At 42.0% G+C, this 19,050-nt stretch overlaps 1 protein-coding gene across 5 annotated transcripts in view; it reads left to right on the forward strand.

The window, feature by feature from the left end:
- The window catches only part of LOC115580635 (protein diaphanous homolog 3), a 190,001-nt gene extending 182,859 nt beyond the window's left edge, over positions 1 to 7,142 (forward strand). For 3 of the 5 annotated variants that reach the window (XM_030415179.1, XM_030415183.1, XM_030415184.1), the window contains one exon: positions 4,933 to 7,142. In XM_030415179.1, the coding sequence (XP_030271039.1) occupies positions 4,933 to 5,306 (374 nt within the window). In that variant the 3' untranslated portion in view covers positions 5,307 to 7,142. The remainder of the gene's footprint in view (positions 1 to 4,932) is intronic. The other 2 variants (XM_030415181.1, XM_030415182.1) reach the window with 1 other exon arrangement.
- The last annotated feature ends 11,908 nt before the right edge of the window (positions 7,143 to 19,050 follow it).

Genomic DNA, 19,050 nt, shown 5'->3' on the forward strand with positions numbered 1-19,050 from the left:
TCATCTGCATCTGTATTTGAAGTGGCAAATGCAAATGGACCAAATGATCTGACAAGAGGAAAATGTGAATTCCTCTCTGCAGCTATTTGCAGATTGAAAAAAAAAAGAAACACACGTTTTTTTTTTTTTCTTCTATTGGACAGACCCTTTTACATTTGTTCAAAATGACACTATCAGACATTTAATAAACTGCTGGGGTTCCATATTGAAATTCCTGATGATTTCGAGCCGTTCAGAGTAACGATTAGTCTGTTTTGTTTGAGATTTTACTTGTCTCCTGCTGCAAAATAACCAGCATCAATAGCTGGTTGAAATGCTACAGGCTGTGTTACTCACAGTCTAAACACACAATATTCAGCAACACTGATAGCACAAACAGACACAAGCTCAGTCTGCCAACTCTTTTATCATTGTTTTTCATTTGCAATCTGCCTTCCAGCAAAGTAAAGGACCGCAGCAGACTAAAGACTGTGATAGACCTTTAGTTTAGCAGAATCATATTGTGTGTGTGTGTGTTTTGTCAACACTGGAAAATACCAGTCCCCAGGCTTTCTGCTGTCTTGACTGGTTGTCCGGTTTCTCAACAGTTCTTCATCTCGATAAGTTCATTGTCAACTGCAATGGTGGCAGGCCCTGTAGCTTCAACAGTCAGGGAAAGAGAAAGACAGGCAAGAACTGCTGCAGTCTGGACTTACTGAGGCTCCCTGCCTCAGTCTGCCTGTATGCTTACTAACTTCTCAACAACTTCAAGAGAAGCGAGGGGGGAGAGATGAGTAAAAGCCCATCTGCATCAGTCTGAGCAGCAAATATAAATGGGGCAAATGATCTTACATGATGAAAAGCAAACTCCTTTCTGCAGCAATTTGCTGATGGGATAAAGGAATACCCCTCACCCTGTTTTCCAACATTGCCCAGGGACTGTTTCCCTTTCGACTGCAGTCACATTGAGATCTTAAGATTAACTGCTACCTGTTGGAACATTAACACAAGTGTGCTACAAAGACTCTAACAACAAATTCTATGCAAAAACTTGTCAAGTTGGTTTGGTTCAGCTGTGGGGAAAAAAGGTCCTTCCATATGCTCCACTATCAGAAGTATTGACAAAAGAGCTGGAAACAATGCAACAACACCTTAAAACCTTGGCTCACCAGTGCACTTTGAGAACATAGCATGCTACAAGAACAATAAAGTGCTGTCGGAAACGGGGGCAGTCAACCCAAGGCAGCTAACAACAAAGCTACCAGTGCCAACTAACACTGATTGCCCCCAACTCCTCCTGGTCAAAGGGAATAACTGAAGCAATAAGCTATTTTATTTACAAGGACATGCACACATTAAGTGTTGTTTAAAGTGCTGGATTGAGATGGATGACGATGACCCTAACCCTCATCGAAGTAAACGGTAAACAATACCCAGTTGCCAAGAGTGAAGAGACAAATGTATCTCTCCCAGGGACAGTCAAAACTTATGCCCTTTTTATCACTGCTTATTTATAAAGCAGCCAATGTATATATCTTCTGCTTACAGATCTTGAGGAGCACTACTGCTTTGTAAAGGTGTAAAGTGACGTGAAATCTGATAAATTAAAGATTGATAAGTGGTGTCACTTGAGTCACCGTCAGTTTGGGCTAAAGACTAGGAGTCTGAAAATGATAAAAATCAGAGTGTGACCTCTTGGAAAGAAGTGAGTTTGACAGACTTCTGGACTTCGTTCTCCTACATTAGCTAGCTGATAGCATAACGTACCTGAATCTGTGATCGAACTGTCCGCTGTCGATCTGCATCTTGAGTAAGGCAGCAGATTTTGGAGGAAGAATATTGGTAATAAAAAAGGCGATACTTATGGTCTGCTGAAAGCCCCGCCCCACTCTAATTGTGTTTGTTTCGGGACTATTGTATGACGACAACCTTTATAGCTTCTTGGTTACTGGTTCTCTGTACTAAACACAGCCATCGAGGTTGACGGATAAAGGTGAGAAAAGCAGTCAAGTTCAACGAAAATGCCCTAATACGTTTTACGTACAAATTTCGTGGCCTAGTAGTCTGCTGGACAACCTGAGGAAGGGAGGGAGGTCAGTGAGCCACAAAGAATTAAATCCCACCACATGAGCTACGAATTAGCTAACTAGCATGATATTTCCTAACTGTATTTACCATGGTTGTCTGAAACTGTCTCATGGGATTATGAGCTGTAGTTCCCTCAGTAAACACACCGACCTCTTTGGCTGTCTCAGCTGCATTGTCTCTGGGCTAGGCAGAGCGGCAGGAAGACCCAGCCTGTCAAAACCTGGCCTGTCCACTCTGCCTAGCCCACTACCAGCAAAGCCTGGCTAAAGGAGGATCTAAAGGATGAGTGACCTGAGATGGGCAATAGGGCTACACTATGAGTTAACAGTTTGAGCACAGCCAATGAACGCAACCAATCAAAGGCAGAGTAGGGTGGGTGCTAGAAAAGCAGTGGGATCCATAATGACACCTGGTTCTGCTGATATATTTGAATCCTTTGTTTGTTTTGTTTACTCCCCATCATGAGTCTGACAATATTATAAGAGTGCAGGGTTCAATTGGTGGAGCCCTCTTAACTATTGATGTTGTGGAAACATTTATGATTTTGAGGGGAGTTGCTGTACTTGAAATAATAGAATGTAATGAAATGTTTTCTGGCTAAGCTACTGGCAGTTAAATAAAAACACTTATATTCTTTTGCATTTAAAAAAGAGTTTAAGCAGAAGTGAAACATACTGGCTTTAGGCGTATCCACAATTTTTATGTCAGATTGCTTGTCACATATCTGAAACTGTATCAGATTGACTTGGGGGGAAAAATCACAGCATGTGTTTTTGTCTTCGAATTCCACTCGCTCCCCTTTAAACCAGTGTCGGGTTTCTTGGTTAAAAGGAGTGCAACCTGTGGGATGAGACACAGTTTACATCTCTCACACGTGTTTTACAGCTTAAATGAAGGCACGCGTTGAGATTCTAGTGAGGCTTCAAAGGAAGGGGCAACAAGGTGTCACGGGCGGGCAGAGGGAGAAGAAACTGAACTTGCCAGCACTTTGGCTAGAGCCCCGTTAAGAAAAAAAAAGTAGAAATGCACGTCTGGATAAGAGGTCTTATTGAAGTGTGGGTTTTCTTCTTAATCTGTTATTGAAGTGTAAATTCATGTATTGATCCAGTACTTTTTATTTCTCACCACTATGTGTTTTTAATATATAATCATTAATGGCTCATAGCAGACATTAGTTAAATGATCAATTCTAAAATGAACATCATGTTTGACTCTTACCGCTTCCATTTTCTGCTTCTCGCTTTCCAAGAAGACAGAAATGGCACCGGTCCAAACTTTTAACGCAAGTGTAAACACAATATTAAAATGCAAATTGCTGATACGATAATTGGCAATTTCCTCGACATCATGGCCTCATCTGTATGTGTGTTGTGTCTAAAGGAAATGTGTGTTTGTGGGGCAGTCGACCTGATCATGCAGAAAAGAAACAGGCATGGGGCTAGATGAGAGGTTTCTAGAGGGACAGGATGGGACAGGGGAGTTTGGTGAAAGATGATTGACAGCAGGGAATAATTGTCATCTTTAACAACTGAGACTTAAGCAACAGGACGAGAGAGCAGAGAGGGTGAGATAATGAGAGGAGAGTTGGGTTTTCAGCTGTGGTAAATGTTCTGTCACAGCAGCGAGGCAACACTCTATACTCATTTCATCCTTTTAAAATCCCGCTACTGCCTCTTGTTTGCGTAACAAGTTTTGGTGGGTGTGTGTGTGTGTGTGTGTGTGTGTGTGTGTTTGATCGCTGCCTTCCTTTGCTTAATTTTGCAGTCGTTTCCGTCGTGTCTGCTCTCTTTCCCCCTTTTATCCTTATTTATTTGTCAGAGGTTGTGTTCAGGGACGTTCCTTGTCATTCGTCAGCGTGGCCCATAAAACACACTGTCATGACTGACTGGCCACGCTCCAAACTCATTACCGATTGGCTGACAGAGCGGGTCGCTCTGTTCTGCTCTGCTGTGTTTGACTCCTGTTTGCCAGACATTTAATGCTCAGGAAACTTTAAATGCGGCGGTGTCTTTCCTCGTGCCACTCCTCTCAGCTGCTCGCTCAAGGTCACATGAATATGGATTTACCCTCTCCTTCCAGCGCACACATACTAATGATGAAGTCTAAGATCTACTCAGAGGGATTATAATTCAGAACGTAGGTCTGATCTGGGCTGTCGCTCTTTTCCAGTGTCTGTCCGGGTGTGTGTTTTAAGTCAGAAACCAGTGAGGGAGGGCGGGAGGCTGAGGAGAATGGCGGAAATAAGGAATATGAAGAGGACTGGTGCAGGAGTGGAGAGCTGAGATGAAGAGTGGAGGAAGGAGAATAGATGATAATGGTGGAATGAGAGGAGGTGGAGCCAGGTGGGAGGGTGTCTTATGAGAGAAAATGGAAAAGGGCGACGCATAGTGTTATTGAGTTTCTGCTGTGGTTGATCAGCCGTATCCATTTCGTCATATAGAGCCTGCTGCATGCCACAGTCTGCTGCAGAAAATCTGTCCTCATCAGTGTTTGTATACACTGTGTACGCTTCCGTGGTGTGTGTTTGTGTGTGACCGGCGGTGTGTACATTGAGCTCATGTTTGTCCTTTTGTGTTGCATGTGCATTTGCTTACTAAAGCATGTCTTGTTACTGGTGATTTCTGTTAATCAATCTTTTTCTCTTTTTTTGCAGAATGCCTGATGCAAACATTGTATCCACTCGCTTGCTTTGTTAACCTCTCTCCTCTACTCTTGCTTTTTTGATTCGATATTTTACTGTCATCGGGATAACACCTTGCTTTTAATCGCTTAACAAGTAATTTGTACACCCATTTTCTTCTCAGTGTCCTCCCTAATTCTAGTTTTTGCTCACTATTTTTTTTTTCCTCTGTCTTCCACTCACAGAAAACAACAAGGCACCTTTACAAAGGTCTCGCTCTCGGCAGAATATAAATGTGGGCTCGGCGGTGGTGAAAGCTCCCCTGGCCAAGGAGGCCTTTAACGAGTCTGAGGGCCATCCGTCTACAGCCCGGTCAAAGGCTGCTGCGTGTTCGGAGTCGGGCCGCAGGTACAGGAACCCCCCCGGTCACAGTTGCTGGCTGGACAGAGAGCGGGTGGTGGAGAAAGTGCCGGTTAAACCGATTGAGAAAGAGATGGAGGTTGAAGCACAGCCTCCGGCCTTCCAGCCGACCTCCACCGGAGCTGCAGTCAGCAGCAGCTGTGGCTCCAATGGAGAGTCAGACGTGGAAGCTCTCCTGGCCAAACTCAGGGCCTTGTGAGGTTCATTTTCACATTATCTCTGAAATTGCATACATATACAGCATAAGTATATACAGTATAATTGTACCCACATATTGCAGCACGCTCTGAATGTAAACCTGAAGGATTTTCCTTCAACAATTTTTATAAACAAGAATAACAATGTTTGATTAAGACAAAGTTGTAAAAATGTTTTCAGTATGGAACGTTCAATAAGGAAAAAAGGGATTTTTTTAGAACCTCTTAAAAACATATTTTTGTTAGTTTTTTTTGGTACAGACATACAAATCCTCCAGGCAGGTGGAGCACAGATAGCTGGGCCCACTTTGGCCCACAGAACGTCCTCAGATACTGTTACGATTCAGTGGAAACACTTTAAACACTTATTAGTTTGTGCGTAAAATACAGCCAGATACATTCAACAGAGTCTCTACCTGATCCTGTGAAGTGCACTGTCAAGAACATTTGGCTACAAATTATTAATCCCTGACGATGGGGATAAAACATCTCTGAAGTAAAATATTAAACGTTGATAAGCACTTTGTTTGTAGCCCAAAGTTAGATGTATTAAATTAAACCAAAATTAAATCATAAAATTAATCACAATTCCTCCTCATTGGCATTGCTGCTGATTTGTATTTACGTAGTTTGTGTTTTAAACCGTTGTCATATTACCTTTATTTTAGTTTTTAATTTACACATTTGCATGTTGTTCGTCATGTTCAAGTAAAAACGTTCTTCTTTAAAGCTGTTCACATTTGGTATCACTGTCCCTCCTGAGTGATTAGGTCACAAGTGGACACCTCTAAGACTGTTAATTCACACTTGGTATTGACATGCGTCTCGCTTTGCAGTGCAAATGGTCCGTTGTGAGTCTGGTGACTTTCTCCATCGAAGAAAAAGAAGTAGCCTTTATTAGCTGTTTACATTAATAAAATGTTGTCTTCTTTAGTAAATTGAGTGCATATGATTACACCAGCAGCTGTTTGGAGGTAAGACAAACTTTAGACACAGAAGCAGACAGACCTGTAAAGCATTGCCTAGACATACCAACACTTTTTACAAGGAAAGAAACAATTTAATGTATTACAAATGATGCCACATTACCAAGAAGGCTTGAATGATTTAGAATTTGCCGTGACCATGAGTCTTGGGATTCGGCAGTTACGAGTTTAATGGTCGGTTGAAGCAGACGGTGTCTTCACAAACATCTGCTGCTAACTTAGGCAGGTTTAGAGAAGCATAAACATCTCATTTACATTATAGTGAGCTACATGGAAATCAAACCGCGTGTAATCCATTCTGTCATTTTGTTCTTATTTCACTGAGGACGTCAGTTGAGTCAGCGATCCATCAGTGTGGCCCAGGCCCACTCTGCTAAAAGAATGTGGTCACATGCGTCCCAGACCGAATGTGTGATCTGATTTAGAGCAGTCCGCTTGTGATTGGACTTGTGATTGGACCTCTCAGGATGTATCCTACCTACCAAATGTGAACAGGACCTTTGAGTCTTTTCCGTTCTCTATTGAGTGTCTTTTATATTCAAGCATCGATCTATCGTTTGTATTTTCTATTTTCAAAAGAAATGTTAATGCATACTATGAAACTATATTATATATGTGTTGTGATTATGACATTCACAAAGGACCAGTATGTGAGTTTATACCGTATGATTGCACTGACATGTTAAAGCTGTCGTTAGATGTAATTTGACGAGGTGATCATCGTTGTACTAGACTGTATTGTTAGTCTCACATTCCAACTCAAATCACTCAAATCTTAAGCGTGTTTGTTGTATCATCCTTTAACTCTCACTTTTATAGACTCATTTACAATAAAATAAAGCAAAAAGTTGAGTTGAGTTTTGTTGTTTTTCTTTTTTTCACTAAAAGTTTCAACAACGGCTGAAATGAACATGCGTCAATGTTTGGTTGTTCTTGTTGTGTTGCTCATAATGATCGTAGGTAACATTTATTGGGATGATGAGCAGAAACTGAGATCAAATCTTTGCAGCTGCCGTCCTAAAATAATCGTCATTGATCAAGTACAGAGGTTTGGAAGCCCTGAACGCTCATTGGTCAAACATATTTCCTCCAGGTTCCCGTGATAAATTGTATTCGATTTCTCAAGAGCAAATGTTTTCCTGAGATGAAGAGAGTACATACACTCACTGCTCTGTTAGGGGGGTTTTGGGAGTTTTAAAGCAAACCATATGAACTTTTTATGAACTTTTGCCATTACATTGTTGTACATATTCATTACATATGAGGGTATTTACATAATTGCTACTATAAAGGAAAGGTAATAGCATGAATGCATGCTGGTGTGGCACTGCTGATCTGAAGAACATTGTTTTCTCGTGCTAACGGGTTTATTTATCTCATCAACAAAGCTCATTTTCTGGAGATCTCAGGAAAATTATCTCAGAGGAACAACATTTGTTTTGACATGAATAATGACATACTCCTGAAATCTGTCATTTTGTAAGCAAGTAAAATTTAACACGTTATCATGGGAAAATTGAGGAAGTAATATGTTTGACTCATGACTGTTTAGATGATTTTGTCTCCTTAGTAGGGAAGGCCTGAACGCCTTCAGACTCTATCCCCTAAAATATTAATTAAAATTGAGACATTAAATATTCTTTACGATAATAAAATCCCTCTGAAGGACGAATACTACACAGCGAGCACTGCACTCAGTTGTAAACAGGCTCAAAACTTCCTCTTTTATGGTGGAGTCAAGGTCCAAAGGGCTAATTTGTTTATTCTTTTTCAAGTGTTCAGAATATTCTCTTTACCCACTGCACAAATTATTGGACGCTATCAGTGGCTTGCTGACACCCTTTCAAAGTTGTATCACGTTTCTCCTTTCTGCCTTGTATTTTCAACTTTATTTTCAAAATGTGATGATTGGTCAGGTCTGCAATGTAGAGCCTTGGTTGAACAACATGCAGCGTGAAGGGGCTGTGCTCAACGGTGTCCTCGGAAGTTTTTGTTTCTGAGTAATTTGCCTCATAATGAGCTTGCTGTAATTCACAAACGGATTCGCTCGTAAAACCCCCTCTCGATCGTGTGTGCACATCATTAAAAGAAAAAAAAATCCAGATTCATCATAGTTTCTGTACATCTGGATAGTTAAATTGTCTATATAAAAAATCGCACCTGACTCAAAAGCTTGTGAAGAACACGTGTGAATGTCCATCGCCGCCTTTCATTAATAAGGCGAGACATTAAAAACCACGGCGCTGAACATATGCCCCGTGTGGAAACGTGTATCACCTGCGCATTACACGGATGATAAACTCCCATATAGTGTGTGGACATAGACTGAACTGAGAGATATCAGAAGAAAGAGAGAAAGAGAAATCTCCTCGACAGTCAACCCACCAACTGACGAGGTCTGGTTGCTTTTGCCTGTCAGCTGGTGAATATCTTGGGCGCTGGGAGCGACACGGCTGTCCCCCATCTGGAGCCGAGCCAGAGACCAACACCTCTCTGATGATGCACTCTGCGGTGCAGTTGATGCTCCTCCAGTGATTTCGATTTAGCCGGCTGCGGAGGGCTTTTGGTCTTTTTCAAGGCCCTCTAAGATGTAACAGCGAGTCACCTTTTTTCTTCAATACCTCATCTCCGTGTAAAACCGCAGCCCCGGAGAAGAGTACATTTTCTGTTTTTTCCTCCTCTATTTCCCCTCCCCTGGTGCCTCCATCTCTGTCACTGAAGTTTTGTTTTGTTTTTTTTCTTTTAATTTTCCTGGATGTTATTTTCATCTCAGTGATTGTGTGTGTGTGTGTGTGTGTGTGTGGGTGTTCTCCTTCGCCTAATATGGCTTGTCAGAGGACTTGCCGTGATGTTAATACGAGATAATTAATGTACTGTAAACATGTTCCTGCTTTACAAGTGATTCAGATTCACAGGTGTCGCTGAATGTTTTAGACATTCAGCCTTTAGTCTTGCAATTTTTTGCAAAAATATGCGCTGAAAAACCTTGCTTTATGAGAGAGTGTGTGTGTGTGAGAGAGGTAAGAACACTGTCTAATTGTGAATATAATACGATTAACTCAGGGAACATTTTGTCCACATCAGGAGGAGGGAACCTGGAGCTGCATACATATCAACAATAGCTTCTCTTCAACTGACTGCATGCTTTCGAGATCTAAAACATGATTATGTTTTGCCACAGCATCTGTGCGGACCGGCTCCTTTTTCTGAAAAGGGAAGCGGGAGAATGACCAGCTAAACTCGTAGCGCGACAAATTGAGAGGAAGAAGGAGAGCATAAGGAGGGTAGGATCTTGTTATGCTGAGGGAGCCTTCATTACTCACAGGCCTGTGTTCCAGCCACGAGGTTTATCTATGGGCCTAATAAAGTGGAGCAAAGCATATTGTGTGGCAGATTGCAATCTGGGCTTCTTTGATTGGAGATGAAGTTAAAAATGTGTCTGAGGATTTGCAGAGGAGGGTGGGGGGAGGGGAGATCAACAGATTTGTCACCATTTCTTCCCCAGCCCCCCCCCCCCCCCCAAGAGTCAAAGAGCGAGCGCTGTGCCACGTTCGTGGCTGCCTGCACACATCACACTGTGGGATTTTTATGGTGCAAAAATGTGTACTTTCAGGTTGTTTGGCAGAATCACCCTGTAATCTACTGCTGATCGCGTCAGTCACAGTTGTGGAGAGTGGCTAGGAAGGAAGTGCAGCCATCCGTCCCCGTCTCCCGCGAAAAAAAAACGGTGAAGTGCAATTAATTTGCTTTGCCGAATGCATTTTTGGTGCGAAACGTAATTGCTGCCTGGATTAAGCCGACTGGCAGTGGATTTTTGCAACCCAGAAAGTAGGGTGCTCACACACTGTGTTGGCACGGGCAGTGAGGTGAACAGCAAGCCATTCAACTCTGCAAGTATCTAAACTCAGAGTGGTCGACCAGAGTTGAACCCCCGTGCTGATGGAAGGTTAGGTGAAGTTTCGCAGTCCACAAAACATGTCTGGAGCGTCACAGCTCAACAGAGTTGCAGCGTTCTCCTGAACAACTGATTTAGATGGGGACTAAAACAAGAGGAAAAAAAAAAACAAAACACAACAAAATGCTCCACACAACGTCTCCAGAGGCCCGGAGATCCCAAGTGATTTGAAAACGCGTTATTTACACCGCGTCAAAGCCGAACTCTTTCGCTGTAGCTTCTGAGCTAAAGCCGCTCAACCCCGTGAACTGTACGGTGACATTTCTGTTTGTTTTCTTATTGTTTGTTATTTAACATTTTCAACAGGTTACAATGTTTGCCGTCATCGTTCTGCAAAACACAGACACGTCAAAGGCTGACATTTGTAACAGACGTAGCATGTCGCGTTCACTGACATTTATCATCAGGAGGTGGAGGGGACGGTATCACAAGCCGCAGTGCTGCCAAACAGGTCAAGTTTGACCATCTCCATCCGCTTTTGTGGCGACCAAAACAGGTGTTTGAAGCCAGACCGTGATGTTTTACTAACCAAGTGTTTTTTTTGTTGTGCCTCAACCTAACCAGAGCATGAGCACAGCGTTGTGACAAGAGAGAAACAGAACATTGAACCGAAGCAAACACTGCAACGTAAAGAAATGTTCAAGCTTGAACTTCTCTGGGGCTTTGCAGTGACATACTCCATTAACATTTATTCTGGTAATCGGGTTGGTTTGGAAACGTGAGCCCAGCTGCTCTAGTTGTTTAGCTTCAACGCTGTTTTGCTGCGAAGCTCCAGAAACATTTTGTGGACTGCAAAACTAGAGTAGATAAAGGCAGAATTTAGATTTTTGGGTAAACGTACCTTTTAATTTGAAGACAAAGACCAACATACACTGTCTGCGTGCATCCCCTCTGGTTTCCTGCCATCGCGGCAGCACTGCTTTTACGAATTCACACATTCAAGCCTCTCCCTTTTTAATTGTCTGTGAGATTCTGTAGAGCTTGATGGTTCTCCTTTGGAAGTAATTCCAGTGTTGCTATAATTAACCTTGATGTGTGTCTCAAACTGTGACATGTTGGAGGGCCTTTAATTTTAGGGAATTTGGCCTGTAAGTCTTTAAAAGTGAATTTGATATTTTAGACAATTGGGGACGCTGGTTAGATTAAAGGAAATACACTTGAAGCCTAAAAGGATTTTTAGTTTGTGGTTAAGTGGGCGAAACGTGAGCTGTCACGGGTTCCCTGTAGACGGCTTTATTGATTACAATTTACGCGCATCTGTTCCATCAGATGTACATGAGGCGGGCAACTGAAAAATCACAGTTTGAGGGGTTATGTGCTATATCCTCCTGGAATCTCCTTTGTTTGCCCGGCGGATGCTCTCGCCGGAGAAATAGTCTCGTAACACTCCTCTTTTCCTAGCTTCTGACTGATTGTCTCCTCTCTGTCTGTTCATTTAGGTTCTAAAAGAAGGAAATAGTTGAAATTGCTCCGCTCATCAATGCAGAGATCCTTGAGCTGTTTGTTCCCAAACCCCTTTTTCTCTCAAGTCCTCATAAATTGCCGTGCTATCAGACTGAGTTTGTGTCTCTTACCATGCACCACCTGACAGCCAACCAACTGATGTTTCTATTTTATTCCTCCTCGAGCTGCACCGCGGAACAATCGCCGCGTGGCAGAACCTGACTAATCACTGCGCAGCCGGAGCCGAGTCACCTTGTTGTCGGGCTCGGATCCAGGAGGAGACGGTTGTGGTGGAAAACCAACACCCTAATAGTGTCACCCGGGGACAAGTCGGGCTCTCGTTGTTCGTTCCTGTTTATAGATCAAGCGGAACTGGCCTTAGATTAAATGTTCGTGTTTGCGCAAAGTGCTTATGCAGTGTTAGTGGTTGAACACTTACTTAAATCAACAGTGAACACTTCCCGCCTTCTTTATTATTCCTCCCTCGTTCCCGTCTACCAGTTCCTCTCCCAGCGGTGCGTTGCCCTCGCTCTTCTTTGCCGGGGCTACCTCCATCTGTCACTGCAGGTGTGTTTTCTGTGTTTGTCTGGTGTGTTTCTTTGATCACCGCTGCGTTACACCGCTGTAATTTCTGTCCTCTTTCAGCTCTTTGTCTTTGTTGTTCCGTCTCAAAGAGATGTTTGTTGATGTTTTTGTGTTGTTTTAGGCGTTCAGAAGACAGAAAGCTCATCCCTCGCCGCTTTTTCAAACAAATCTCACACGCTCGGCAATCATGCAAAATATCTCAACAGATATTAGATATCTGTCACCAAGTGCCGATTTATTCCCTCTTTAAACCGCCAAGTGGTATCCTGTGGTCTGAGCTTTCCGCATTCCCTTTTATTCACTGTAGTCACAACAAATTAGTGCTGTTCAGTTCACTGCTGTTTTTCGGTGGCAGGCGATGTTTACTGGTTGTTTTTTTGGCCTTGCATGAGTTGAGGCAACTGCAACCCAGCTCAAAAAAAAAGGATTATAAATAGTAGCGTTTATAAACTAATGCTGTAGATGAGAGGGAACATTTCCCTTTTTTCCCTGAAGACCATCATGTTCTCCGGCAGTAACATGTTGAAATAACACCAGAGGGGACAGAAAGATGAGGGAAAATATTTAGAAAATTCTGCTCATCTGAAACAAATCTGCTGCCGCAGCTGGTAGTGTTATTTTTGGTGTCAGGTGCTCTTTAGAAATATGTGATTTTTTTTTTTTTTTTTATTGCAGCTGTACAAAAAAAAAAAACACCTAATTATATCTGACTTTAATCGGTCAGATTTAGCTTGCTTTAATTTCCCCACGTGAGCGACAGTCCAAGAGGAAGAACTGCGGCGTGTTTTTTCAGGTCTGTGTAATGTCGCTCCAGCAAATCCAGTAGATTTCCCTGAGGGCTATCGCACGGAGCAGAATGACAACTGTAAAAAACACTCGGTACAGTTATGCTTTGTCGGCGGCGACAGAAGTGAGCACATCTGGCTTTGATCACCACTATGATGGTGGCGCAGAGAGTGACAGGGCAAGCAGAGTAATGGAGACAGATTCTCAGGGGGATCATTATCCTGTTTAGTAAGTCTAATGAGAGAAAAGGTGTTGCACCTCAGCTAACTGCTGTCCTTGTTTAAAACAGAGGCACGAACACACACACGCACACGCCCACACATTCATGCGAGGTGTCAGTTAAAACGTCACGTTGTGTGCCACAGATGTTAATAGATAAATATATAAGTAAATGATCCTCGCAGGCGTCGCAGCGATGAAGACACCGCTTACATTCAAAAGTATGAGAAATGTCACAAGGTGTTGTTAAAACATGCTCAAAAAAAAAATGTAATTCATTTAAAAATCACGAAGGCTCATAAGTACGGTGGCCCTGAAGGGCAAACAACAACCACAAATAGAAAAACACAACATTAACAAAAACACAATCACATTAACAAAAACACAACAACATTAACAAAAACACAATTACAAAAACACAATCACATTAACAAAAACACAACGACATTAATTCTACCGGAAAAGGTAGGTCAATGCTGATTGGACGAAAGCACGTCCGTCTTTTTAACAGGTGGGAAGGACTGCTTTACGCCACACCAGAGGGGTGTACTGCGAAGCCAGTTTAGTGGGTTAGCGAGGTTTGTTGAGTCTAAAGCCAGGCTTCCCTGTACTACAAAGGTGGCTCTCTTTTAACCGGGCTAGATCACCATGGTAACTTATGCTTAGCTCATAGCCTGGTTCCGACCAGGTTCTGTTCAGAGTTTCAGCTTAAAATCGGCTATAAAAGCGCCGCTGTTTCACTGTGTAACTGTCACTGGAGATGGCGCCACCATTCATTGAGAACCCGGTGGACCTGGGAGCAAGAATAATTCGGGCAGCACTACGACGTGAGCGGCTTCTTCAAGATCGCGCTGATCCGCTGGCATTTCCTAATGAAATTCTCTATGAGCGATATAGATTTTCAGCCGAGGGAATACGGTACATTTGCTCACTTATTGTCAGGAATGCCACTGGAAGAAGCTGTGCGCTCACTGTCGGGCAAACTGTTTGTGTAGCCCTTCGTTTTGTTGCCACGGGAACCTACTTACATTCAGTTGGTGATGCAGAAAATCTGAGTAAGAACACACACTGACAAAATGATGGGGCAGCTTGGCTACATACCACTTTGAATGATGTTTTTGTATTTGGCTCTATCTTGCTGCCATGTCCGACTGCTGCTTCCACATCTTAATAAAATGCAATATGAAATATTAATTAGGCCAATCTAGTATTTATTTGTCACAGATAATGAGTAAAGTAAATTATTTCTTTGATGTGGCCATGAATAAACTGATGAATGTTTCACCCGTTGTAGGGCAGTGTACGCCCAAACACAAATCTTACAGGCTTGAGCTATTTTCACTGTCAAAAAGGTCTTTATTGTCATTGTACAGGGACAGTAGCTACATTTGCTTGTTCATCCCGACACAGTAATAATAAAAAAAAAACACTGAACATTTATAGCCTACGCACACTCAGCCTCGCTTTCAATAAACACACACGCGCATTCTATAACTGAGATCAGTAAAATGTGAAAACAATAAAGACATCATTCAAAAATGAAAAAAGATAGTTGTTGATTCAGTTTATTTATTTTTTAAATGGATGAGGGCTAATATGTAAAAGTTGCACAATGTTGAGCTTTCAGAAATTAAAACACTAAGGGCTTAATATAATATTGATCATAATATTAATCATTGTTAACTTACGCATTTCCGAGGTCAGCAATTTTCTACCAGCAGCCCTCCCTCGCTCTATTGGCGGCGACAGTGTTACTTTTATGGTTTCTTTGAATTCTTCATAGCCTTGCATGATAAGAATCTGCTCATCTTGAGTAAAATATGTGGCCTGAGATCGATCCATTTTCGCACGGAAGTAGAATAATATGACGTCAAACACCCCCTTTTATGTGAATGCGCGCAGAGCACAAAGCAGAGAACCGGACTTGACAAATTAAGTTGATAACTACCGTTGCAGTACCATTTAACTCTGATTGGGGATTTGGGGCTTTGTTGAGCTGCATCATGAGCACAAAGCCTGGCTATGTTGAGCCCCCTTTGCAGTACAGGCCTCAGGTGTGGCGTAAAGCAGCCCTTCCCACCTGAAAAAAAAGACAAAAAGTGCTTTTGTCCAATCAGCATTGATCCATGTCGTAGAAGATACCTACCTTTTCCGGTAGAAGTTAATGTCATTGTGTTTTTGTTTTTGTGATTGTGTTTTTGTTAATGTAATTGTGTTTTTGTAAATGTTGGTGTGATTTTGTTTTTGTTAATGTTGTTGTGATTTTGTTTTTGTGATTGTGTTTTTGTTAAAGCCCCTGTACAGACTTTAGTGTTGATTTTGGTGGCCCCACTGGACGAAAGTGGTAGTGTTTTGCCGGAATGAAGACTGCATTTCCCATGAGCTCTAGCGCCCACTGTCGTGAAGACGTTTGTCTGGCCGGCGCGTGTAGATTTGTTTTGGAAACGTCGGAAAGACGACGGGACTTGCTTTGAAAACTTTTTAAAAAAATTTTTTAGCAGCCATCTGCAGCGTGCATATGGACGAGGTAATGTGTCTTTTTGTATTTCTACTTAATATAATATGCTGCCGGTGAAACAAAGTAATGCTGCTGTTGCGTTGCAATTTCCCAGCTATATATATTACCCACGGTGCTACAGAGCTAGCGTTACAGCAAAGTCACAGTGATTGTGATGGATGTTTTGTTCTAAGTAAGAAACTGAATCATTTATAATGACAGAGGATATTACCGATGCATCGTTGCAGGTCGGCTGGGCTGAAGCATACACACAGCTGAAATGGATGCGTGATCTAAGACGTTTGTTGTCGTTTTCACGAGTGTAGTATCTAGAGCTAATCTAGTGGTAACGTTAGCCAGCTTTGTTGTAACAACATAAATTCATGTATTGCTGTAAACTACGTCCCGCATTACATTTCATAAATGAAATAAAATTTACAAACCTGTCTAGGAGGAATCGGGAGAATTCTGGATCCGACCCTCCCTTCAAGCCCCGCAACTCTCTCCATCTCTGGAAGGAATCGCCAATGTTTATCCGTGTTTTTGCCCTAGCTCGATCTGTTTCCCTCTTGGCCTTTTGTTGGTCTTCGGTTCAAATTCTTTTTCTTTTCTTTGTCTCATTATCAGCCATGACAAAAGTTTTAGCTCGGTTAGCACTGGCTAGCGTAGCAACAAAACAGCTATGCCGTATCCTGAATGTCGTCAGTTCCGGTCTGACTGCCGTAAATCGTTTCGTCAGTGGTCCGACCCGACCAGTGCCTTTCAGAGGTATAGAATTAGACTACTTAGAAATAGCGTATCTTCACACTGATGGGCTCATTTGCTGTTGTAGGTAACAGAGACACATCAGCAGAACCCAGAGACTATTGCATATCCAGTTAAAAACTCTGTACAGGGGCTTTAATGTAATTGTGTTTTTGTTAATGTTGTTGTGATTTTGTTTTTGTGTTTGTGTTTTTGTCAATGTAATTGTGTTTTTGTTTTTGTGGTTGTGTTTTTGTTAATGTTGTTGTGTTTTTGTTAATGTTGTTGGGATTTTGTTTTTGTGATTGTGTTTTTGTTAATGTAATTGTGTTTTTGTTTTTGTGGTTGTGTTTTTGTTAACGTAATTGTATTTTTGTTAATGTTGTTGTGATTTGTTTTTTTGATTGTGTTTTTGTTAATGTAATTGTGTTTTTGTTTTTGTGGTTGTGTTTTTGTTAATGTTGTTGTGTTTTTGTTAATGTTGTTGTGATTTTGTTTTTGTGATTGTGTTTTTGTTAATGTAATTGTGTTTTTGTTTTTGTGGTTGTGTTTTTGTTAATGTAATTGTGTTTTTGTTAATGTTGTTGTGATTTGTTTTTGTGATTGTGTTTTTGTTAATGTAATTGTGTTTTTGTTTTTGTGGTTGTGTTTTTGTTAATGTTGTTGTGTTTTTGTTAATGTTGTTGTGTTTTTCTTTTTGTCGTTGTCGTTTGCCCTTCAGGGCCACTGTACATAAGAGCTAAATCAGCCTGAAAAGAGAACAGATACAACAGGGAGGGGGGGTCTGGTCCAAAAGAATGGTGTTTGAATATAAGTCGCGCAACTGGCATGACAATAATAATGAATCCACTCCCCTTGAATTTAAATCAGAAGAAGAGGAAAAATAAGTCAATTAATACCTTCTTTCACAGGACAAGTCTGTTTTAATGGCGCGACAGTCGCCGATACGTTTGCTCAATAAAGACAGGTGAGAGGTGAGCGGCGAGCAGCGCGAAGACATGATCTCAGGGGATTCCATTGGCAGAGGGAAGATAGCAGGAAGCAACTAATAGAATACTACAACTTCACTGTGTCCCTCAAAACAAAGTTATGGAGGGGTAGTGATTGAAATCTCCACCAATGGAATGGGACAGACCTTTATACGCCTAACCGAGAGACGGGTTAAAGCTGCAGACTCCACGACCACTGAGGACAACCACCAGCCCTTTTGTTCACCAGAGGCTGAGAGACTGAATTTAAGGTATTAAGGTTTATTTTGCTCAACAACCTGTCCATTGTCTGTATCCTGTATCTCATCGCCATTTGTCTACTGCGCGGTTGAAAGGCAGCGGTCCTTGGCTTCATTCGTATTTCATTACTTGAAGCAGGTACAAGAACTTAGAAAGTCAAACATTCATGATCAGTTTCAGCGCTTAATACTTTTCAGTACTTGCCACCAACCCACTGTGATGTCAGCCATTGCTTTGGGAGAACCGTTTTGAGGCATCAAGTTTGGCCTTAACGCTGTTGCCATGTTAGTTTTTTCGGGGGATATCCTGATTGGATCTGACTGAGAGCCCAGTCATGGCAGCCACGCCCCTAAAGCATACCCTGCTTTTTCATGTGTTTTATCATAAATGGGGCCAGGATTTATAAAATGAACATTATGTCGATTGAAGACGACTTAAAACTAGTCATTAGGAACAATACGCTCACCAAAAAAATGTTTATTGAGGAAATGGAGCGCAGAGTAGGGTCATTTTCTCATAAGCTTACATAAAATCTGACTCCTTTTTGAGACCAGTTGAGTTTCCCCCAGCTTATGTTGCAGACACAATTGTTCACCACTTCAAGATGTCTTTTTTCAAGTGTTTGAAGGATTTTCTCTTTGCAAGTATAATTGAAGTGTTTAAAGATTTTAAACACCTTGGATCTGTATTCAGGAGAGACCAGACTGGATAAATATTTACCATTAAGGTGAGATATAGTCACCTCTTCAAATCCCAGGGTACTCAAAGCAGTTGTCGGCACTGCTCTGCAAAAGACATTTTTCTTCTTTTGTACTGAAAGCTGTCCTTGCGACTTGACGTCCTCTTCTTTCTTGTACAAAACAACTTTTTTTTTTTTTTTGGCCACGGCCTTGAAACTGAAACATCTTAGTCAGGGCCTTATGTCCAAGATCACCACTGATGCGCAAACTTTGCTGTTTTTCTACGGGCTTCATCATATGAGACATCAACCCCCCCAAAAAAATGGACCTGTTGCTGAGAATGAATTCCTTGCTCGCACATATTTGTGTTGACACAATTCCGCAGCTTAACAAAAACAAGCCGTTCTCCATGTGCGGCTACAACAGGGGGTCAGACACCATGTGCTGACTGCTGCCAGATCGAGTGCTGTGGTAAACTGCCAACAACTGTGGCCTGGTTCTCAGCCCCAGTTCACTCACCCCCGCACCCCCTCCCCATCCCATAGCTGCAGGCCCCCCAAATAAGATAAGACAACCAAGCATCTTCGAATTAGAGTTCTGGCATTAGCTTCTGTGCTCACTC

Source organism: Sparus aurata, chromosome 4 (assembly GCF_900880675.1).
Source record: "Sparus aurata chromosome 4, fSpaAur1.1, whole genome shotgun sequence".
Classification (NCBI taxonomy): domain Eukaryota; kingdom Metazoa; phylum Chordata; class Actinopteri; order Spariformes; family Sparidae; genus Sparus; species Sparus aurata.